The sequence below is a fragment of the Rhinatrema bivittatum genome, chromosome 2 (assembly GCF_901001135.1).
Source record: "Rhinatrema bivittatum chromosome 2, aRhiBiv1.1, whole genome shotgun sequence".
In the NCBI taxonomy this organism is placed as follows: domain Eukaryota; kingdom Metazoa; phylum Chordata; class Amphibia; order Gymnophiona; family Rhinatrematidae; genus Rhinatrema; species Rhinatrema bivittatum.
In genome coordinates, this window is record NC_042616.1 from 465,419,286 (window position 1) to 465,440,876 (window position 21,591).

The 21,591-nt window shown below is 42.6% G+C and overlaps 1 protein-coding gene across 1 annotated transcript in view; it reads left to right on the forward strand.

The window, feature by feature from the left end:
- The window catches only part of DROSHA (drosha ribonuclease III), a 401,585-nt gene that overhangs the window by 95,842 nt on the left and 284,152 nt on the right, over window positions 1–21,591 (forward strand). The window contains 5 exon segments of the mRNA XM_029587136.1: window positions 1,004–1,085; window positions 1,837–1,982; window positions 2,808–2,900; window positions 2,985–3,062; window positions 3,338–3,346. Coding sequence (XP_029442996.1) covers window positions 1,004–1,085; window positions 1,837–1,982; window positions 2,808–2,900; window positions 2,985–3,062; window positions 3,338–3,346 — 408 coding nt within the window.

Below are 21,591 nucleotides of genomic sequence, written 5' to 3' on the forward strand. Positions count from 1 at the left end.
GACACTGCAGCTGGGATGTCCCAATCAACATCTGGCAGATTGAAATCACCAGCAATAGCATCTCCCCTTTCATAGCAATTTTGTGACTCTGGTTAAATTTGTCCCTTTCTTCTGCAAGTGAAGGAAGTCTGCATATTGTAGCAGTATAAATGGATGTTCCGTTTCCTTATTCCATATTAATCTACAGTGAAGACTCCTTAAACTGTAAAACCGTGTAGTTCATCTGGCCCTTAATCTATGAAATGTATGGTGGAGCCTCTGGCAATATCCACAGCATTCAAAACAATAGGCCTGGGATCCTCCAGGAGGTGGTACATCACTTGTACTGCTTTGCTTAAAAATAGACACACATATATTGGAAACATGGTAGCAACCATACAAAGGGATTGAATTAGCAAAGTTTGGTGCTACTGTTCACAAGTTTTCAGTCATAAAGGCTTCAACCTTAGTCCATTGTGCATCTTATTAAGTTGATCTGTTTATCATGGCATTTTTTTTGAAGATTATCTTGATGTTGTAAATTATTAAAATGTAATAAAAATAATTCAAAATATATTTTAAAAAAATCTTTTGTAAGTAAAAAGTAAATGTTTCATTCATTTATCTCATGCTAATAAGATCTGGCTATACTGGCTGTAAGCACCTTTGATGGCTTCCACGAGGAAATTTAAATAGTTGCAGAGCTGGGGAGAGTTAGGAAAGGTAAGTGTGGGGAGAGGCGATGTGTATGTGTGAAGGTTGACTGTTGGAGATGGTGAGCAATAAAAAGAGGGAAGACGCTGCATGATAATAGCACTGGGATCTGGATATATTGAATACTGCCTGTGTCCTGTTGGAATTTGCTCAGTAAATGAGTACATGTGTCAGCTTAATTATGATTCTGAGTGAATAACGTTCGTTTGTTTTTGTTGTGTTGCACAAATAACGAAGGGTAAATGTCAGCAGGGGAAGGGAATGCATGAGAAACTGAAGATGCAGGTGATGCTCTTCCTTTCATTTTCAGATGAATGATGGGCCTCTCTGTAAGTGCAGCATTAAGGCCAGACGCACAGGAATCCGACATAGCATCTACCCTGGAGAGGAGGGTAATGGCTTCCATACTTTGTTGCCATCAGGACACTGTTCTGGCACCATTAGACAAGGTTTGCTAATACACGCTAATATCATTTGGGAGGAAAAAAGTTATGCTCTTGTCATGGGTTATAATAATTTTTTTGTGACATTTTTGGCCATGTCTTAACAGCAGCTGAAGGCCTTCCTATTTCCACATAATATTTGGTGTGTGTGCAATAAAAACTCATGTAAAAAAAAAAACCAAAACAAAACACCAAACCCACCTATGGCCAGCTGGTGGCTCATGCAGAAGGTCCTTGATTCGATCCCCAAGTTGGCCTGGGCGTGAGGATGCTGCAGAGGCAGTGTTCATAGTCCCCCCCCGTCCCCCAGTGGGAGGGCATCATGGTCATTTCATAGGATAACAGCTAGTGGCCAAGATTTAGGGCTCATGATTTCTGGTTGGAGACCTGGTGCGTGGCCTCTGGCTAAGGACTTCACTGCAAAGATTTTGCATGTTGAGGGGGAGGAGAAAATAATTAAAAAAAAAAGTCTCGTGGATTCTTTGCAAATGAAGGCTCATGGTTCCAAAATGAGCAGGAGTTTTCCATACAATTTTTATGTGCACATTTAAAAAAGGGCTTGATGTGCTATGAAAAATGTTACCAACAGGCACAATAAAACTTGACCTCTGTATTAACGTTGAAGTTAACAGTTTATGGTCCATATTTTGCTGCAGGCCAAAATCCCCTTGGTAACCTCTCTTTTTTGTTGACCCATTAGCAGAAGGGATTCCTCTGTCCCCGACCCCCAATGAAACAAAAGTGAATGGGGGATTTAGTACCACGACATGCTCTGCAAAAAAACCCCCAAAACTTTACATCTGGTCTGAGGCAGATGTTAAGTGTTTACCTTTAATCAGGCCCACGGTAAATGGCAGATGGAGGGTTCCATGCCGCACTACTTCCTGTGGGCCTGGTAAAGTCTCCTCTGTATATGACACGCCTTCATTTTACTTTTTGGACAGGAGCTGATTTTAGCACATGTACATCACTGGGTTGAGGGGACTGTCTTAGTGTACATGTTAAGGCTTTATTGCATAGCGAGCTATTTTTTTAGTGTATGCAAAACAACTTTAGCGTGCATGCTAAAATTAATTGCTTTAGCCCATACACTTTTAAGTAGTAAATGTAAGTTAGTAGAGAGAGGGATCCCCTCCATACAAAACAAAAATACATTTATCACTTACCGTCATAAACCTTGCTCAGAATTTGGGTGCTGATGGGAGGGGATTTTTTTTTTTTTTTTTTCCAGATAGCACAGATTGCATGTAAGAAGAGCCCAGTAAGCCTTGTCTGTTTACACAACAGGCCTTATGATTATCCTGGAAGTTTTCTGCCCTCATCTGTTCTTGTATTTCATTTATAATATTATGTTATTTCCATGTTGCTTTTTTTATCCTCGTGTCATGATTGTGTGCTGTATGGAGTATAGAAAATTTGTTTAATAAAAGAAAAATGAAAGTTTTCTCTTCTTCCCCTCCCCCCCCCCCCCCCAAAAAAAAAAACCAAACCATATTGTATATGAAGAATCAGACAAATCCAAAAACACAGTAATTATTTAGAATTTTTTATGGTACTGTTCAGGGTCCTTTATGGTAGGTTCAGAAGAGGTGTTGGCCTGTTCAGTGTGTCGGCAGTTTTCACCTTGGTGTTAACATTTGAACCGTGCTTATGTTCCCACCCTGGCTGTAGCCAGTCCGGCTCGTTCGTTCCATGACCAACAAGTGCTGGACGACTCTTTCTTCACTAGTAGGATACACTGTTGCACCCCCCACGAACTTTCTGGTGAGTACCTTAAGAAAAAATAGGAGTCCCAGGGCTTTTAAGATGCTTGTCGTTTCTTAATGGCTTTCTTTTCTATTTCGACAGACTGACCGACCCACTGTCATAGAGTACGACGATCATGAGTATATTTTGAGGGGGTTTTCTATGTTCTCGCACGCGCCGGCTAACCAATTTAAGTACAAGGCGGAGCTTTATCTTGTTAAAAATGTATCAATCACCTAATCTGCGCACTAGGCGATGTACAAGCAACATTCTCTTCCAAAATAATGCAAACAAGTAAATAACTATCTAAAATATCTCATATCCAGTTCATGAGATGTTTTAGAAGTGTCCTTAAAAACCAAAAAAACATGTGAGCATTACACCTTAGATGATGATCTTCAAACAAAAAAAGGTTGCACTGATATTTAAAACTCATTATCAGGAAATGTTGTCAGATTTTGAATGTGCGTTATCGTCTTAAGATCCACAGGCTCTTGCCCGCAGTGGGTTTCATCAACTTGCATCATAAAAAAAGCACTCTAGTTAACCTCATTTACCTTTTCCATCTAACCTCCCTATTTAATAATGAAACATTCAAATTTTGTTCAAAATCGTTACTTCCCTGTACATACCCGGATCAGTCCATATTCCTGGGTTTATGCATCCGTGCTATCGGATGGAGATAAAGAAAGTTAAACTGACACTTTTATAATCACTGGTGACACCTGCAGTTCCTCATATTTCTCTGTCTACAGCAGATGGTGGCTGATTCATACACCTGCAGTTTGGGTCTTTTTTTTTTTTTTCTCCTTTTGTCTTTCTTATTTTTTTCCCTCATTTTTCTTAGGAGCCTTCCTCCCAGGGTAGGGTTCCCATAGGGAATCCCTCCCTGTTTGGTTGACTAGCTGGAGGTCGGTGACCTCTTTGTACGATCGCTCCAGTGTTATCCACGGGGTGAAAATCTGGTAGTCCAGATCCCTCCCTCCCCTTCACGAGGCCGCCTGGGCGGCTTTTTGGGCTCTGGGCAACTGCTTTTCGGGACTCTCCTCTCTCCTTTATTTCCTTCAGGCTGGGCTGAAGCTGGACAGCTCCCCTAAGCTTTAGGAGAGCAGGGTTCCTGTTTCCTTAGTAAAGTTTATAAAAAAAAAAAAAAGAAACAAGTTCTGACAGGGCAGGAAGCAGCTGGAGCTGATCGGTGAGCTCTCTGGGCTCTACCGGGTGGCCTTTCTTGGTTGTGGGGGGGGGGGGGGGGGGGGGGGGGGGGGGAGAGGTTTTTTTGTGGCGATACCCACAGCTTGACGAGGGATTCCCCGGGCCACTGTGTGGATGGTTCGGAAGCCGGGGCCTGCTGTTCGGAGTAGTGTGGTTTCTTCTGCTTAAGCATGCTTTCCTCTTTGTGCTGCAGCATGTATTTCTGGTGATGAAGGGCCCGTTTCTTCCTTCCCCTCCCCCCCCCCCCCCCGTGAAACGGGGGGGGGGGGAGGGGGGAAGCACCTGTTGCTTCTACCTGGAACAGTTTTCTCCTGCATGAGCCCTTTGAGCTCCAACTGTGCAGGAACGGTGGCCATCTTAGCTTTCCTGGCGGGCCGATTTGTGCCATTAGAGGGGGTTGGAGGATTTCCCCCCTCCCTGCGGCTTTTTCCAGTTCATCTGGGCCCTGTAGAGGGACAGGGGAGCAAAGGAGAGGCTCTGTCTAAGCGTTTTTTCACAGTCGGGGAGCGGCGGGCCGGGCATTATTGGCCCCCTGCGGGTTTTCCCCGGAGTTTGTTTTATTGCTTCAACCGCGAACGTTTGGCGCGGCAGGAGGGTTTGGGGCTTCATCAAGTAGAGCTGCCCCTCCCCCTATTCCCCATACGTCCGGAACTCCGGTGGCCTAGCCCTGTTTGATCCAGACGATTCCTGTGGTGGGGCCACAGCTTTAAAGGATGTCCAGGATCGCAAACTGGAGGTTCATCTCAAAAAAATGTTTGAGGTAGCTGCCTTGAGTTTATGAGCAGCCATCTGTTCTAGTTTCATGCAACGGGCAATGCTGCATTGGGTGCAGCAGCTACAGGGCGATCAGGCTAAGCCCAGCGTGGGCGGTAATTGTGCGGAACGCTTGGAGGCGTCGGTTGCATACATAGTGGATGCCTTGTATGACTTGGCTTATGGTCTCTGCTGTGTTGACCCGGAGACTGCTGTGGTTGTGTCACTGGTCAGCGGATGTGTCATTCAAATCACAACTGGGTTCCCTGTCTTTCAAATTGCATTATTTGTTTGGTGAAGATCTGGAACAATTGATAAAGCAACAGGGGGACAACAAGGTCCACAAGTTACTGGATATCCTTTTCCGGCCCATTCCCGTTTTCGGGATGGCAGAAGGCCATGTCGCTCTAGGGGTACTCCAGTTTCGCAGAAGCAGTTTGTGAGCTGCGGTCAGTTCTGGCAGACATTTCGGGGAGATTGTCTGACCTTCAGAGCATCCACAGGAGGAGGAGCTCAATGAGGCGAGATCGGTCCACTCCATCATTCCTTTTTTAGGGGGCCATCTGGCTCATTTCTACGGGGAGTGGGCCAAAGTCACTCAGGATCGGTGTGTACTCACGGTCATAAGAGACTGTTACGTTTTAGAATTTGCACGCCCTGTTCGCGAACTCTTTTTGGTCTCCCCCTGCGGTTTGTTGGAAAAACAGCAAGCTTCGGGAGACTTTAAACAGGTTGCAGGGTTTAGAGGCCGTGATGCCAGTCCCGTCGGAAGAATGGGGCACGGGTCGGTATTCCATCTATTTTGTGGTCCCAAAGAAGGAGGGCACTTTTTGCTGAAGGTAGTGCTGAAGGTCCCGAGATTTTCCATGGAAACCTCGAAGTCAGTGATTGCGGCTGTGCGCAAATCGGAGTTCCTAGCTTCTTTGGATCTAACGGAGGCGTACCTTCACATTCCCATTTGTCAGGATCACCAGCATTTTCTGAGATTCATGGTTGTGCGTCAGCATTTCCAGTTCCAAGCTCTTCCCTTCGGGCTGGCCACGGCGCCACAGACCTTCACCAAGATCATGGCGACGGCTTTGCGGTGCGAGGGAATCCTGGTACACCCATATCTCGACGATTGGCTCATAAGAGCCAAGTCGGAGGCCAGTTGTCATGTGGTAGTCCAGAAAGTGATTCAGGTCCTGCAATTTCTAGGCTGGGTGGTGAATTTTGCAAAGAGCCATCTCCATCCGTTGCGGAGTCTCGAGTATTTGGGAGCCCGCTTCAACACGAACGTGAGCAAGGTATTCTTGATAGAGGAGAGAGCATGCAAACTGCAAATCGCAGGTTCACCGCTTGTTGGGGTTGCGAGTACCCAGAGCCTGGGATTTTTGCAGGGTTCTGAGATCAATGGCTTCCACCCTTGAGTTGTTCCCTGGAGACCTTTGCGCATATGAGGCCACTGCAGAGAGCTCTGTTGGCACAATGGAATCCACTATCGGAGGCTTTTCATCAGCCTGTATCGCTCGATGCTCTCCCATGAGGAACAGTCTGTCTGTGGCTACAAACGTCCAATCTGTTGGAGAGGTGTCGACCTGGAGGTGCCAGAATGGATTGTTGTCATACCGAAGCCAGTCTTTCTGGTTGGGGTGCGGTTTGCCAACATCATTCGGCCTAGGGCACTTGGTCTGAGGAGAAACATTCATGGTCTATCAATTGCTTGGAAACCAGGGCAGTGAGGCTAAGCGCTACTACCTTCTTCTACCGATGGTCCAAGGTCACTCAGTCAGAGTTCTATCGGACAATGCGACAACCGTAGCCTATATCAATCGACAGGGCGGCACGAAGAGTCAAAGTGGTGGCACAGGAGGCTCAGGAGTTAGTTCTGTGGGTGGAAGAACACTTAGTCCAGATAGCAACTTCTTATATTGCCAGGTGTAGAAAATGTACAGGCAGATTTTCTAAGTTGCAGTCTTTTAGATCCAGGCAAATGGGAACTGTCAGATTTGGCGGTGCAGCTCATTCGTGAGAGATGGGACTGTCCCCATGTGGATCTCATGGTGACTTGCCACAATGCGAAGGCACTGCGCTTTCTCAGCCGCAGTCGAGAGTACGGGCCGAGGGAATCGATGTTCTGGTGATCCTTGGCCTCGGGAGGGTTTCTACTTTATGTATTTCCCCATGGGCCTCTGGTAGGAAAGGTATTGCCCTGGATAAAGAGACACCCGGAGACGTCGTGTTGGTGGTCCTGGAAAAGCCGTGTCTGCTGTAGTTTGCGGATCTGATCAATTTGGGCAGTGGATGGGCCTTTGCGGTTCAGCCATCTTCCTTGCCTGCTTCGTCTGGTCCCATATTTTCAGATCAGGCAGATTGCTTCTGTCTAGCAGCTTGGCTTTTGAGAGGCGGCGTTTGAAGCGCAGGGGTTACACAGAGTAGGTTACCCTTCCTCACGCTAGACGGATGTCTACATCTCTATCTTACATCCGGGTATGGAAGGTTTTGAAGCTTTGTGTATATCTAGGGATGTTCAAGCTTTGTGCTCGTCGGTGTCTGAGATGTTTCTTTCTTTTCTGTAAGGTTTGAGCAAAGGCTTGGCCTTTAACTCTCTCCGAATCCAGGTACCGGCTTTGGCGTCCTTACATGGGACAATGGATGGGGGGACTTTGTCCTCTCATCCGGATGTGGTTAGGAGAGTCGGCCCATCCTGGATTCTTAATCTTGTCCTGTGAGTTTTATGTGAGCCGCCCTTTGAGCCTCTCCTCAGGGTGACTTTAAAGGATTTGACTCTGAAGGTTGTTTTCCTGGTGGGCTATTTGTTTGGCGAGAGGGATATCAGAATTGCAACTGTTATCTTGTCGAGATCCATTCCTTCAGATTTCAGACTCAGGCGTGTCCTTGCAGACAGTTCTCTCCTTCCTTCCCAAGGTCTTCTCATCATTTCATGTTAATCAGACTGTGGAACTTCCAGCTTTTCCGGATTTGTATGCTTCTGCACTTCATGCGCGAAAGCTCAAATGTTTGGACGTCTGGAGAGCCTTAGAGGTATCTCGAGGTGACGAATGACTTTAGGATATCTGATCACCTGTTTGTTTTGTGGAGTGGTGCGAAGAAAGGTACCCAGGCTTCCAAGGCTACCATTGCGAGGTGGCTTAAGGAGGCTATTGGGTCAGCCTAAATAATCGAGGGTCGTCGGGTACCTGACAGTTTGCGGGCTCATTCTACTCAATCGCATGTGGCCTCATGGGTAGAGTCCCAATTGGTGTTGCCACAGGAAATTTGTAGGGCAGTAACATGGAAATCGTTGCATACCTTTTCACGTCATTATCGCCTAGACATCCGGGATCCGGAAGCTCGCTCTTTTGGTGAGAGTGTTTTGTGAACGGGACTCTCCAGGTCCTATCCTGAGTAAGGAGCTTTGGTACATCCCAGGAGTCTGGACTGAACCGGATACATACAGGGAAAGGAAAATTTGGTTCTTACCTGTTAATTTTCGTTCCTGTAGTACCATGGATCAGTCCAGAACCCGCCCGATCTAGAGGGTGAAGAATTAGCCGTTCGACTCTGGATGCTTTCAATGCTGTAAGATTTTTTTTTTTTTTGGGGGGGCGGATATTCTAATACGTTATAAGCTGTTTGACTATTTACCAGTGTTTTTACCCAATGTTTTTTCTGGCTTGGGTACAGTTCAATACCGAGGAACTGCAGGTGGCACCAGTGATTATAAAACAGTGTCAATTAAACTTTCTCTGTCTCCATCTGCTGGCACAGACGCATAAACCCAGGTGTCTGGACTGATCCGTGGTACTACAGGAACGAAAATTAGCAGGTAAGAACCAATTTTCCTTTAATTTTCAAACAGCTGAGATTCAATGCCAAGAAGTGCAGAGTCATGCATTTAGGGTACAGAAATCCAAATTAACATTGGGGAGTGAAAGATTAATATGCATGGATTTGAGGTGATAGTGTCTGGCGATCTGAAGGCAATGAAACAATGTGACAAGGCAGTGGCAAAAACCAGAGGGATGCTGGGCTGCATAGAAAGAGGAATAATCAGTAGGAAAAAGGTGATAATGCTCTTTATAGGTCATTAGTGAGGCTTCACCTGGAGAATTATGTTCAGTTCTGGAGATCTGATCTAAAAAATAAGGACAGGATAGAAGTGGTTCGTTCAGAGAAAGGTGACCAAAATGGTATGGAGTCTTCATTAAAGCTATATGAGATGAGACTGAAGGACCTGAATTTGTATGTCCTGGGGAAAGGAGGTACAGGGGAGATATAATACAGTTCTTCAAATACCTTAAAAGTATTAATGTGTTAAAACATCATACCTTTTCTGCTGGAAAGGAAACTAGGGTTCATGATATAAATGATATGAAACTCCATGGGGGAACAAACTATTTCTTCACAAAGAGGGGGATGAATGAAATCCAAAAGGACATGAGAGAAATACTGCAGATCCCTAGAGACTAGAGAATAGAAATGAAAAACTGGAGTAACCTAAGTTAATTTTAGGTGTAACACTTCTGCACAGGAGCAGTTACTGCCAAAAGCAACTTGCTGGGCAAACTGGATGGACATTTGGTCTTTAATGCCATCATTTACTATGTTACTGTGATACTAAATCCTGTCAACATGGCTTTCGAAAAGGATATTCAGCTGAGACGCTACTTCTATCTTCCTTTGACACTTATCTACATGGTTTTGATTTAAATACAGACTTCATATTGGTTTTCTTAGACATCTCGGCTGCTTTTGACACTTTAGATCACCAAATTCTCCTGTCCAGTCTTCTTTCTTTAGGAATAAACTCAACAGTGCTTGAATGATTTAAAAGTTATTTATCTAACCATACCTATCAGGTTAACATTAGTTCACATTCCTCAGCTCCTTACACAGTCCGTTCAGGAGTCCCTCAGAATTTTCACTTTCTCCAATCCTTTTCAACATTTACCTAATCCCACTGTGTCATATACTTTCTGCTCTGAATGTTCAATTTAAAGTGTACGCTGATGATATACAGTTTTTCGTACTTTATCAATCTTCTTGATCTGAGACTCTTTCTACTGTAGTTCTATACACAAATACGATTGACAGATGGTTATCTCATAGCCATTTAAAACTAAACCCCAACAAAACTGAAATATTATTTCTAAGTTCCATCGCAAACCCTTCAAATGGTCCTCCTAGGCATACTTACTCTTAAACGGCACTCCTATTCCAATTCTCACTAAAGCTCGAAATCTAGGAGTTTTACTAAACTCAGATTTGTCAGTGTCACATCATATTTCTTTAATTGTCAAAAACTCTTTTTTTTTAAACTACATTTACTTTAAAAGCTTACGTCTGCTTTTATTTTTTCGTGACTTCCGTCAATTCTTAATTTTCTCAGGCTTGGACTACTGTAATGGCCTTTACTTGGGTCTTCCAGACTCTGGAATCTGACCTTTACAGCTTATACAAAATTCTGCCACCCGCATTTTACTAGGCTCACCTGTCAAAAGTCATATCACTCCAACTCTATACTCTTTACACTGGTTACCCATCAAATTCAGAATTCTTTATATAATATTATCCATTGTTCACTCACTACTACATAATCCATCTTTGATTTGGCTCTGTTCCATTCTTCAGATCTATAAACCATCTAGGCACTTAAGATCTCTAAACAAAAACTTATTAGACATCCCTTCAATACATCTAGCTAGTTTAGATATCACCAGAAAAAGAGCTTTTTCAGTCGCCGGTCCATTATGGAACTCTTTACCGACCCCTCTTCGTCATATCTCAAATTCTAAAGAATTCAAGAAATCATTAAAAACATACCTATTCTCAAAAGCTTTTACCATCTCCGACACAAACCTCACTTAATTCCACTATACACAGTTGTTACCATGACTCTACTCCACTTGCTTCTTCTTCCTTTCTTTTCTTTAATTATTAATAGTTTTTAACATTTTTATAATGTTTGTTTAATTTATATAATTTTATGCATGTACTGGTAATTTTCCTACTCTTGTTTTTTTTTTAATTTGTTTTGTCTTATTTTCTTGTAAACTGTTTTGTTCAATACTTTATTGCTAAACGGAAAATAAATAATTTTAAATAAATAAATATGAAGTGAAAGGACCAGTTGGAGGACTTACACTCTCCCTACAACTTCTCTGTCTTGCACTCTTTCCTAACTTAAGGTAACAATCTGCTACCCCCATCCACTCACCTGGAGTGGGGAATCTGCACTTCCCTGTACTTACCCAGATCAGTCCAGAATCCTGGGTTTTATCTCCCTTCCAGCAGATGGAGACAGAAAAAGTTTTACTGCCACTGCTACTTAACCACATGTGCTACCTGCAGTTCCTCAGTATTTCTCTGTCTCCAGCACATGGTAGATGGGTGCAAAACCTGCAGTTCTGCAGTCTGGGCAATTTTTTCTTTTTGAGCCTTCCTCCCAGGGGTTTTTGAATCCTAGTGGGTTTTTCTCTCTCTGGTTGAGGCGGATGAGCCGGGGGGGGGGGGGGTGGGGGTTGGTGACCCTTGAGGGTGCTCGTACCGTGCGCCTGTGGGGTGTCAATCTGGTGGTCTACATCCCTCCCCTTCACGAGGCTGCTCAGGCAGCTGCAGGCGCCAAATATCCTTTTGTGCTGAGGCAGTCTCTTCTTTTTGTAGACTATGTGCCTCAGTTTGGGAGTTTGAGTAAAGTTTAAAAAATAAAAGGAAAAGAACTGAAGGCAGTTGCACGGCTTGGCTGTGCCGGCAGCTTCCTCCTCACTGTTTAAGGCAGAAATATGATTGAGCTGTCCGTGTGTGGTCCGTGCATTGAAGGGCACACTGTCTGGCTTGCTGATACGGTACTGATTTGATTATTGATGCAAGACAGGGTTACATACAGAAGTTGGTAATATTAAGAATTTCCCCACGATTTTTGGTTTGATAGTACTATTTATTTCATGTCTCCCAGAAAAGACTGTGAGTTCTTTTCCTCATTATCCAGTCATATCAGTCTAGATGAACAGATTAAGTCCACCGACCAGCAGAAAGACACATAGACTAACAGGCTCGTTAATGTCACCCCTTATAAACATCCATTCTGACCTCAGCCTGCCAGTATTCTCTGACTCCAGCAGATGGTAGGCGAGTATCCCATCCTGTGGACTAAGGCTGGTGAGGATTGGTAGTAGTGGACGACACCTGAGTTGAGACTTTTTCTCTTCCTCAGTTGAGCATTGTCCAGGGGATTCAGGTAAATTTATTTTCTGACAACTCCTGAGATGAGATGAGTTCTCCCTCTCCCAGTGGAGTAGGCCTAGGCCCAGGCGGTTAGCAGATTTAGTCTTGTCCTTATTTCCTTCCTCCCCCCCCACCCCCAGCTCCTGTCTCCTCTTACTCTTTTTTTTTTTTTTTTTTTTTTTAAATAAGAAAGATGACCTTTGTGCTGCCTGTCAAAGGTTTAAAAAAAAAAAGTGAGTATTGGCCTCACTCTGGTCTCATAGCAGGAGCAGACGGGGCTGGGTAGAATCAGCAGAATGGTTGGAGCCATGGACCCGTGGGGAAAGTGCATTTTCTCCCTCCTTCCAGGCCATGGTGGTGCTGTGCAGGGAGGGTCAGAAGAGTATGGCTGCCTCTGCTGAATGCAGGATAAAGACCCCTGCTCCGTAGCAGTTGCGGTTCATGCAGGCTTCAAGTGGAAGGATTGGCAAAACTCTGCTATGATTGTGCAGGGGATAAGGGGACAAGCCGCACTGGCGATGTTGGAGTTTCCGGGGGGACCATTTTGGTGGGGGCCATACAGGCTATTGATTCCCACCAGGGACTTGAGCTCCATGGTGAGAATAGTGGCCATTTTAGGAGCACGGGAAGCCCTAAGGGAAGTAGAGTCTCCTTTCCTGTGGGGCAGGCTACTCAGAGGGAGTTAGTATCTGTACCCATCCCCTTTGAGGCTTCTTCTTTAACTTGGGCTACTATGTTGAAAGAGTTTGTTAGGTGCATGCAGTGTGTTTTTTTTCAATGGGGTGCAGTTTGGTCCTGCATTCCATTCTGGGTTTTGCTACTGCGGGCGAACCTTGCAAGAGCCAAAAGAGATCCCCGGTAAGGGGAGGATATGAACATAAGAATATAAGATATTATTTATTTTGCTGGTTTTATATGCCGTCATTCGGTTGGACCATCACAACAGTTGACAAGTTAATAAAAACATTAGCTAGTACAGTGAATCAGAGTAGTACAAATAAATAAAAACTTAAAATAATGCTAAAATAAAAATGTTATGGGACAGGGGACCTGTTGATATTCAGGTTTAGTCTGTGAGTTGATCCTCGAAAGCTATGGTGAAAAGCCAGGTTTTCAGGTTTAGCCTAAAAAGTTTAGGGTCTGGTTGGATTTGAAGAGAGAGTGGTAATGTGTTCCAAATTTTGGGGCCTGGCTGAGAAAATGGCTTGGTTACGAACGTCACATAGGTGAGCTTTTCTTACGGATGGTATTGTTGGCAAGCCTTTACCGGCAGATTGGAGGTTTTGCTCTAGAACGTGAACCCTAATGGCTGTGTTTAGCCAATCTGTTTGTTCTCCGTTAATAATCTTGTGGAGTAAACACAGAATCTTAAATTCGATCCGCTGATTTATCAGGAGCCAGTGTAATGATATCAGAACGGGAGTGATGTGGTCGATTTTCTTTTTTCCTGTCAGCAGTCTTTCCACTGAGTTGTGTTAAAACTTGTAGGGGATATAGAGTGGCGGTGGGCAAGTCAAGTTGCAGTAGTCCATATTGGCAAAGATTAAGAGTTGTAGTACAGTTCTGAATTCGTTTGTGGGTAATAGAGATTTTAGACGTCTCAAGGTTTGTTTGTAATCCTGTTTTATTGAGATTTTACAAAGTAAACATAGTCAGTGCATAAGCAAGTACACCAGAGCAACATCAGGATCAACAACAACAGAACATCATCAACGGCGTTGCCTCCCCTAAGCTAACATGGAATCCATTAGAATCCCAATATACCTGGAACACTGTAACATGGTAACACTGTAACCACCCGCCTTCCCCCCCTCCCACCCACCCCCTCCCAAAGTTCCCCCCCTATCCCAAGACACCATAATCCGAAAGGTCCCTAGAAGTATCTAGGCACCTAAAGCAGAGATAGAAACATTAGCAAAAATATGAAGATTATGTAGTGGACACCCCGAGTTAACCCACAACAGAAAATAGAATGTCTTGCTAGTATGATGGTGGCGAGGGCACCTGTATTGGCAGAGAAGAAGGCAACGTTGTAAGAAATGGAGCCCATAAAGAAGCAAAGCGCAGCTGCTGTTTGTGGGACTTTGTTGGAATGGACTTCTTTTCCAGAAGATATAAGTTGAGCATGGCATTCCTCCACGCTTGAAGAGATGGAGGAGTCTCGGACAACCAATGGCACAGGACACTACGTAAAGCCATTAATCTACTCTTTTGTAACAAAAGTTGAGGAAGGGTGGGGTTGGGACTCGACCGTGTAGTAATTCCTAGCAAACAAAATGCACAGTCCACTCCTCCTTAGAGATGAATCCTCTAGGGTAGGTCTGAAAAATCTGTGACCAAAAACCCTGTATTGAAGGGCAGTCCCACAAACAATGTAGCAAGGTATCATTTTTATGGGAACATTTGAGACAATCCCCACATAAAGTTATGCCTGCCAGAAACGCCTTATGAGGCCAAAACACCAATCTGTGCATAATTTTAAAGTGCGTTTCCCGAAGGGACACACTTATAGCTGCTTTTTGGATGATATGGGAGCTCGTTCTCATAGCTTTCACGGATATATCGAAAGCTAAATCAGTGGACCATGTGGAAGTACATGCACGGTACAAGAGATAGTGAGAGTTATCATGTAAAAATTTGTAGTACATAGATAATTTCACCAATTTGACTGAACGAATATGTAAAAATCTCTGGAAAGGACCGTTAGTAATCGCCCTCTTGCAGCCAGTCATACAGGTCTGAATATAGCTGCGAATCTGGAGGTATGTAAGGTAATCTGTGGGGATTAGATTAAGGTTTTGGCAGCAATATTCAAAGGAGCGAACCGAGTTAGTCTGTAAGTCTACAAAGGGGGAAATATTGACAATGCCTTTCTCCCGGATTCTCAGCAAGGTTCGCATAGGTATCCCAGCAGGAAGATCAGGATTATTAAGTAAAGGGAGACAATAGGAAATTTTCCATTCCAAATGTAAGAAGAGCCGAATAAACTTCCAGCACTGACGCAGGCCCCTGGCCACCAGACTACCGGTGGCAGAGGAAGGCAACATCCCAATAGGAGAATGCAATAGATATGCCAAATGTATAGGGGAATATGCCCCCCTCTCCAGCAGCAGAACGTCTGACTCGTTTCCAAAGCCTAGCCATTCCCGTAAGATGGGCAATAAACAAGCAATATTGTAATATCTCAAATTCGCCACTCCCAAGCCACCCTCTGCCTTGGGCACCATTAATTTGTTAAAGGCCATCCTAGCTTTCTTAGGACTCCAAAAAAAGGTGCCCAAAATCCGATTGAATCTTCGTATATCTTTAGGTTTTAAATAGAAAGGGGTCATTTGTAATATATATAACAGTTTAGGTAATAGTACCATATTGACTAAGGCTATCCTCCCTGAAATAGAGTGTGGTAGGGTCATCCAGCTGTCAGTTTTCTGTTGAAATATTTTCAACAATGGGGTGATATTATGAAAATACCACTGTTGAGGGTCTGTGTGTATTCTAATCCCTAAATACTTGATCATATCAGAGGCCCATAGCAAAGGGAAATCATGCCAATTATCTTTAAGAGAGCCAGTAATATCCAACGCTTCGGATTTGGTGAGATTGAGTTTCTAGACGTCTCAAGGTTAATAGTTTGTGGTATTCGTCCTTCACTTTTTCGGTGATGTGTTTTTTCAGGTTAAGCTCATTATCTAAGAAAATACCAAGGTCTCTGGTAAAGGTTGTTAATTCAATTTTGTTGTGGGAATTGTCGATTTTGAGTGGTGGTAGTTTATGCCCATTTTCTGATCCAGGAATAGTATTTCTGTTTTATTTACGTTAAAAACCACAAAATATGCCAATCTGGGTCAGACCAAGGGTGCATCAAGCCCAGTATCCTGTTTCCAACAGTGGCCATTCCAAGTCACAAGTACCTGGCAAGTACACAAACATTAGATAAATTACAAGCTACTATTGCTTATTGAAGGATGGAGGGCTGCCATCTCCAAATTTAAAAAAACAAACAAACAAACAAAAAAAAAACCAGGGGTGGGTAAGAGTATGTAAAATTAACGGAGAGTTCATAGGCTATAGGTATTACCAATTATTAGGCTTATTCAATATTTGTTGATAGTTAATGTGGCTTTCAGTGCATACTTCACTTTCAATGCATATCCAGCATAGCTCTCTGCTTCAGCGGCAGGGGAGAAGAAAAACTAATGCTTCACACATATCCAGCATAGCTCTCTGCTTCAACGGCAGGGGAGAAGAAAAACTGATACTTCATGCATATCCAGCATAGCTCTCTGCTTCAACGGCAGGGGAGAAGAAAAACTAATTACTTCACGCATATCCAGCATAGCTCTCTGCTTCAACGGCAGGGGAGAAGAAAAACAACCAATAAGGGCTGAATAACATAGTCTGGGTAAACAAATAAGCATGGGTGTAGCTTGCTTGTTGCGGCAGTTACTACCCCTAACTAATCAAGCTTGATATTTCACTTGGATGCAGCTCCATCACTGCTCTCTGCATTAATGGTGGGGGTGAAAGGGAAATAGAACCAAGGGTTGCTAAAAGCCAAGAGAAACAGATAAGTATGAAAGGAAACAAGTGTGAAGCTTGCTGGGCAGACTGGATGGGCCGATTGGTCTTCTTCTGCCGTCATTTCTATGTTTCTATGTTTCTATGTTAGACCACTAAGAAGATAGTAATTGAGTACCAAACTGCAGGCATGTACTGGTAAGGTCTGCAAATACCTATTCCACACTGCCATAAAATCTCCATCCAAGCTGACAGAATACTCTTCTTTCCCAACATAAAAGCTTTCTGAACTAAGAGATCTTCCCCCCTTATCACTAAGTCTAGAGGTTGAAACATCATCAAATAGGACAATCTCTGGAGTGAGAGGGATAATCAGTTCCAGTAGACCCCCAAGAAAGCTGGTGATTTTTTTGCCAGAATTCATGAACCTGAACACAGGACTGAAAAATGTGTGCAAAAGAACCCACAGTCGTTCCACACTTCAAACATGTAACAAATTCAACTAATTTAGCCTTATAAGTCACAGCTGTGGAAAAATAGGCTCTCTATAAAAAAAAAAATGTAAAGGACATCTCTCTCAGGAGTTGATTATCAGTTAGCTGCCTAATTCTTTTGAAACATTCCTGCAAGCCTTGAGCCAAGAGAAATGAGCCCAACTCTCTATGCCACAAAATTAACAATTCAACATAAGAGTCATGCAAGGTCGTAGTTTGAAAACATTTATATAGTGCAGCATTTATAACCTTTTTTAATCAGCCAGGGAAAGCTCCTCTAGCTGAGCTACTCCCTATAGAAAATCATGTGCATGGTCAAGAGAATGAACATAATGTCATATCTGAAAGTAATATATTGAAGTCCATAGAAGTAAGTGTTACAAACAATACATATAATATATGCTACAAAAAATTCTTCAGTATTGTATTATATTATATGTATTGTTTGTAATACTTACTCCTGTTGACTTTGATATATTATTGATGTGGGTAAGTGACAGTCTGAATTAGCCAAACATTCTTTTGTATCTGAAGGTAAGCAAAGAAATCTTTACTACTCAGATGGTAATTTGCGTGCAGCTGAGAAAAGGACAGCAAATCCTCTTTGTTCCCTATGACATGGTGAAGCTGTTAGATTCCAGCCTTGGCCCAAGTATGAAGCGTTTTAAATTGGTCCCCAACTCTAAAAGCTGGGTTGCTCTCTATAAAGGAATAAATGGTGCGATAGGGGAGCAACGTTTAAGGTAGGCCAAAATCTGCTTTCACACTACATGTAAAGGGGCTATTAGCCAACTCTTGCATATCACTACTGGAAGTTTGTTACTCAGGGCATGCAACATACAGCTCAATGCTAAAGACTCAGCCCTAATACTAATATAAGTAGATATACCAAAGAGCCAGTCTCTAAGAATTCTGATCAGACATGCAGGGCATGGGAAGCAGCTTGTAGCCACTTAGGGAAAACCACCATCCTGAATAAGTTAATATGCCCTGTCAAAGTCAGAGACAAATGTAGCCACTGATGCAACTTATCACAAAAGCAGGACTAATTTTTAGATACTAATCAACATCTGGATAATCCCATTCTTTTTTGGGAAAGTGTTAAAGTGGCTTTAAGGAGTGAGATTTTAGCTTATACTCTTAAAAGAAATATCTGGACATGATCCTTCTACAACCAGAAAAACAGCTATATAAGAATAAATGCAACTTGGAACAGAATAGAACTAGCTCTGCAAGGGAACAATTTATGGCTACTCAAGTTGCTATTAATTATTTGATCATAAGAACATAAGAAATTGCCATGCTGGGTCAGACCAAGGGTCCATCAAGCCCAGCATCCTGTTTCCAACATTGCCAAACCAGGCCACAAGAGCCTGGCAATTACCCAACACTAAGACGATCCCATGCTACTGATGCAATTAATATCAGTGGCTATTCCCTAAGTAAACTTGATTAATAGCTTGTTAATGGACTTCTCCTCCAAGAACTATCCAAACCTTTTTGAACCCAGCTACACTAACTGCACTAACCACATCCTCTGGCAACAAATTCCAGAGCACACTGCTCCAGATCACATCCTCGTAAAGTATAAATGTCCCTATAAAATTTCTCCAATATGCAGAGAATATCTGTTCTCTCTGTGTAACTTTATATTTAGGATCAACTGTTTCTAATTAGGACATAATCTTCCCCAGCTTATCCCCAAACTGGTACAATTTGTATTTGTAGTACCAAATACTTTTAGAGGCATACTGATGGATCTCAAAAAAGATATAGTTGCAATGGAGAAGGTACAGAGAAGGGCAACCAAAATGATAAAGGGGATGGAACAGCTTCCCTATGAGGAAAGGCTGAAGAGGTTAGGGCTGTTCAGCTTGGAGAAGAGACTGCTGAGGGGGGATATGATAGAGGTCTTTAAGATCATGAGAGGTCTTGAACAAGTAAATGTGAATCGGTTATTTACACTTTCGGATAATAGAAGGACTAGGGGGCATTCCATGAAGTTAGCAAGTAGCACATTTAAGACTAATCGGAGAAAATTCTTTTTCACTCAATGCACAATTAATCTCTGGAATTTGTTGCCAGAGGATGTGGTTAGTGCAGTTAGTGTAGCTGGGTTCAAAAAAGGTTTGGATAAGTTCTTGGAGGAGAAGTCCATTAACTATTATTAATCAAGTTTACTTAAGGAATAGCCACTGCTATTAATTGCATCAGTAGCATGGGATCTTCTTGGTGTTTATTTATTTATTTTTATTAAAAACTTTTCTATACCATTGCTAAGTTAAATACCATCGCAACGGTTTACATGTAGGCACATATTTAATGTAGGTAAAAGTGTACTATAGTACATTCTAACAGGTGCCGTCAAAGGTTCGGTTACGATATATCATTAGACATAGTTATTTAGCGAAATAGTTCATGACCAATTGTACCAAGGTACTTACACGGGTAGTTTTATCATACATAGTATTATAGTTATGCTTATTGTGGTGTAGAGTTCATAGACTAATCTACTGTAAAGTTCTAAGTACTGTGTTTGGGTAATTGCCAGGGACTTGTGACTTGGATTGGCCTCTGCTGGAAACAGGATGCTGGGCTTGATGGACCCTTGGTCTGACCCAGCATGGCAATTTCTTATGTTCTTATGATCAAATAATTAATAGCAACTTGAGTAGCCATAAATTGTTCCCTTGCAGAGCTAGTTCTATTCTGCTCCAAATTGCACTTATTCTTATATAGCTGTTTTTCTGGTTGTAGAAGGATCATGTCCAGATATTTCTTTTTTATTTTAAGAGTATAAGCTAAAATCTCACTCCTTAAAGCCACTTTAACACTTTCCCAAAAAAGAATGGGATCATCCAGATGTTGATTAGTATCTAAAAATTAGTCCTGCTTTTGTATAAGAAACTCCAGAAATCCCTTACCCTTACTAGGTAAAGAGGGTACTGCAAATACTTAAGAACATAATAACATAAGATTTGCCATACTGGGTCAGATCAAGGGACCATCAAGCCCGGCATCCTGTTCCAACAGTGGCCAATCCAGGTCACAAGTACCTGGCGGGATCCCAAGGGGTAGCTAGATTCCAAGCTGCTTATCCCAAGAATAAACAGAGGATTTCTGCATCTCCACCTTAATATTGGTTTATGCACTTTTACTCCAGGAACTTGTCCAAACCGTTTTTAAATGCAGCTACACTAATATGTAGTACTAATATGCCACATCCTATGGCAACGAATTCCAGAGCTTAATTATGCATTGAGTACAAAAAATATTTTCTCTTATTAGTTTTAAATGTATTACCTAGTAACTTCATTGTATGTCCCCTAATCTTTGTACTTTTTGAAAGAGTAAACAACTGATTGTTTACTCGTTCCAGTCCACTCATTATTTTATAAACCTCTTATATCTCCCCTCAGCCATCTCTTCTCCAAGCTAAAGAGTCATAATCGCTTTAGCTTTTCTTCATAGGGAAATTAATTCCACTTTATCTTTTTTGAGATGTGACCAGAACTGCACACAATACTCAAGATGAGAGTGGCACCATGGAGCGATACAGAGGCATTACGATATTCTCTGTTTTATATTCCATTCCTTTCCTAACAATCCCCAGCATTCTGTTTGCTTTTCTGGCTGCTGCTGCACACCGAGCAGAAGACTTCAATGTATTATCAAAAATGTCGCCTAGATCCTTTTCCTGAATGGTGACTCCTAATGTGCAACCTTGCATCATGTAGCTATAATTTGGTTTACTCCCTTAAATGCATCAATTTGCACTTGTCCACATTAAATTTCATTTTCCATTTGCGTGCCCAGTCTACCAGTTTTGCAAGGTCCTCTTGCAATTTCTCACAATCCTCTTGTGATATAACAACTTTGAATAATTTTGTGTTATCGGCAAGTTTGATCAGCTCACTTGTTCCCATTTCCAGGTCAATTATAAATATATTAAAAAGCAGTGGTCCCAGAACAGATGGCGGGGGCACTGCACTATTCATCTTTGTCCATTGGGAAAATTTACTATTTAGCCCTAGTCTCTATTTTCTATCTTTTAATGAGTTGATAATCCACAACAGGACACTGCCCCCTATCCCATGACATTTAATTTCCTAAGATGTTTCTCATGAGGGACTTAAGTCAAATGCTTTGTGGAAATCACTATATCAACTGGCTCACCTTTATCCTCATGTTTATTTATGCCCTAACAAAAGAATTAGCAACTTGGTGAGGCAAGACTTCCCTTGGCTAAATCCTTGTTGGCTTTGTCCCATTAAACTATGCCTATCTATATATTCAGCAATTTTGTCCTTTGTGATAATTTCTACCATTTTGCCTGGTATGGATGTCAGACTCACTGTCTGTAGTTTCCTGGATCACCCCTTGATCCCTTAAAAAAAAAAAACTGGCATTACATTGCAATCTCCAATGTTCAGGTACCATTATCTGTTAATGATAGATTACATATTTCCAGTAGCAGGTCTGCAATTTCCATGTCTCAATTCTTTCATCCTTCTGGGATGTATACC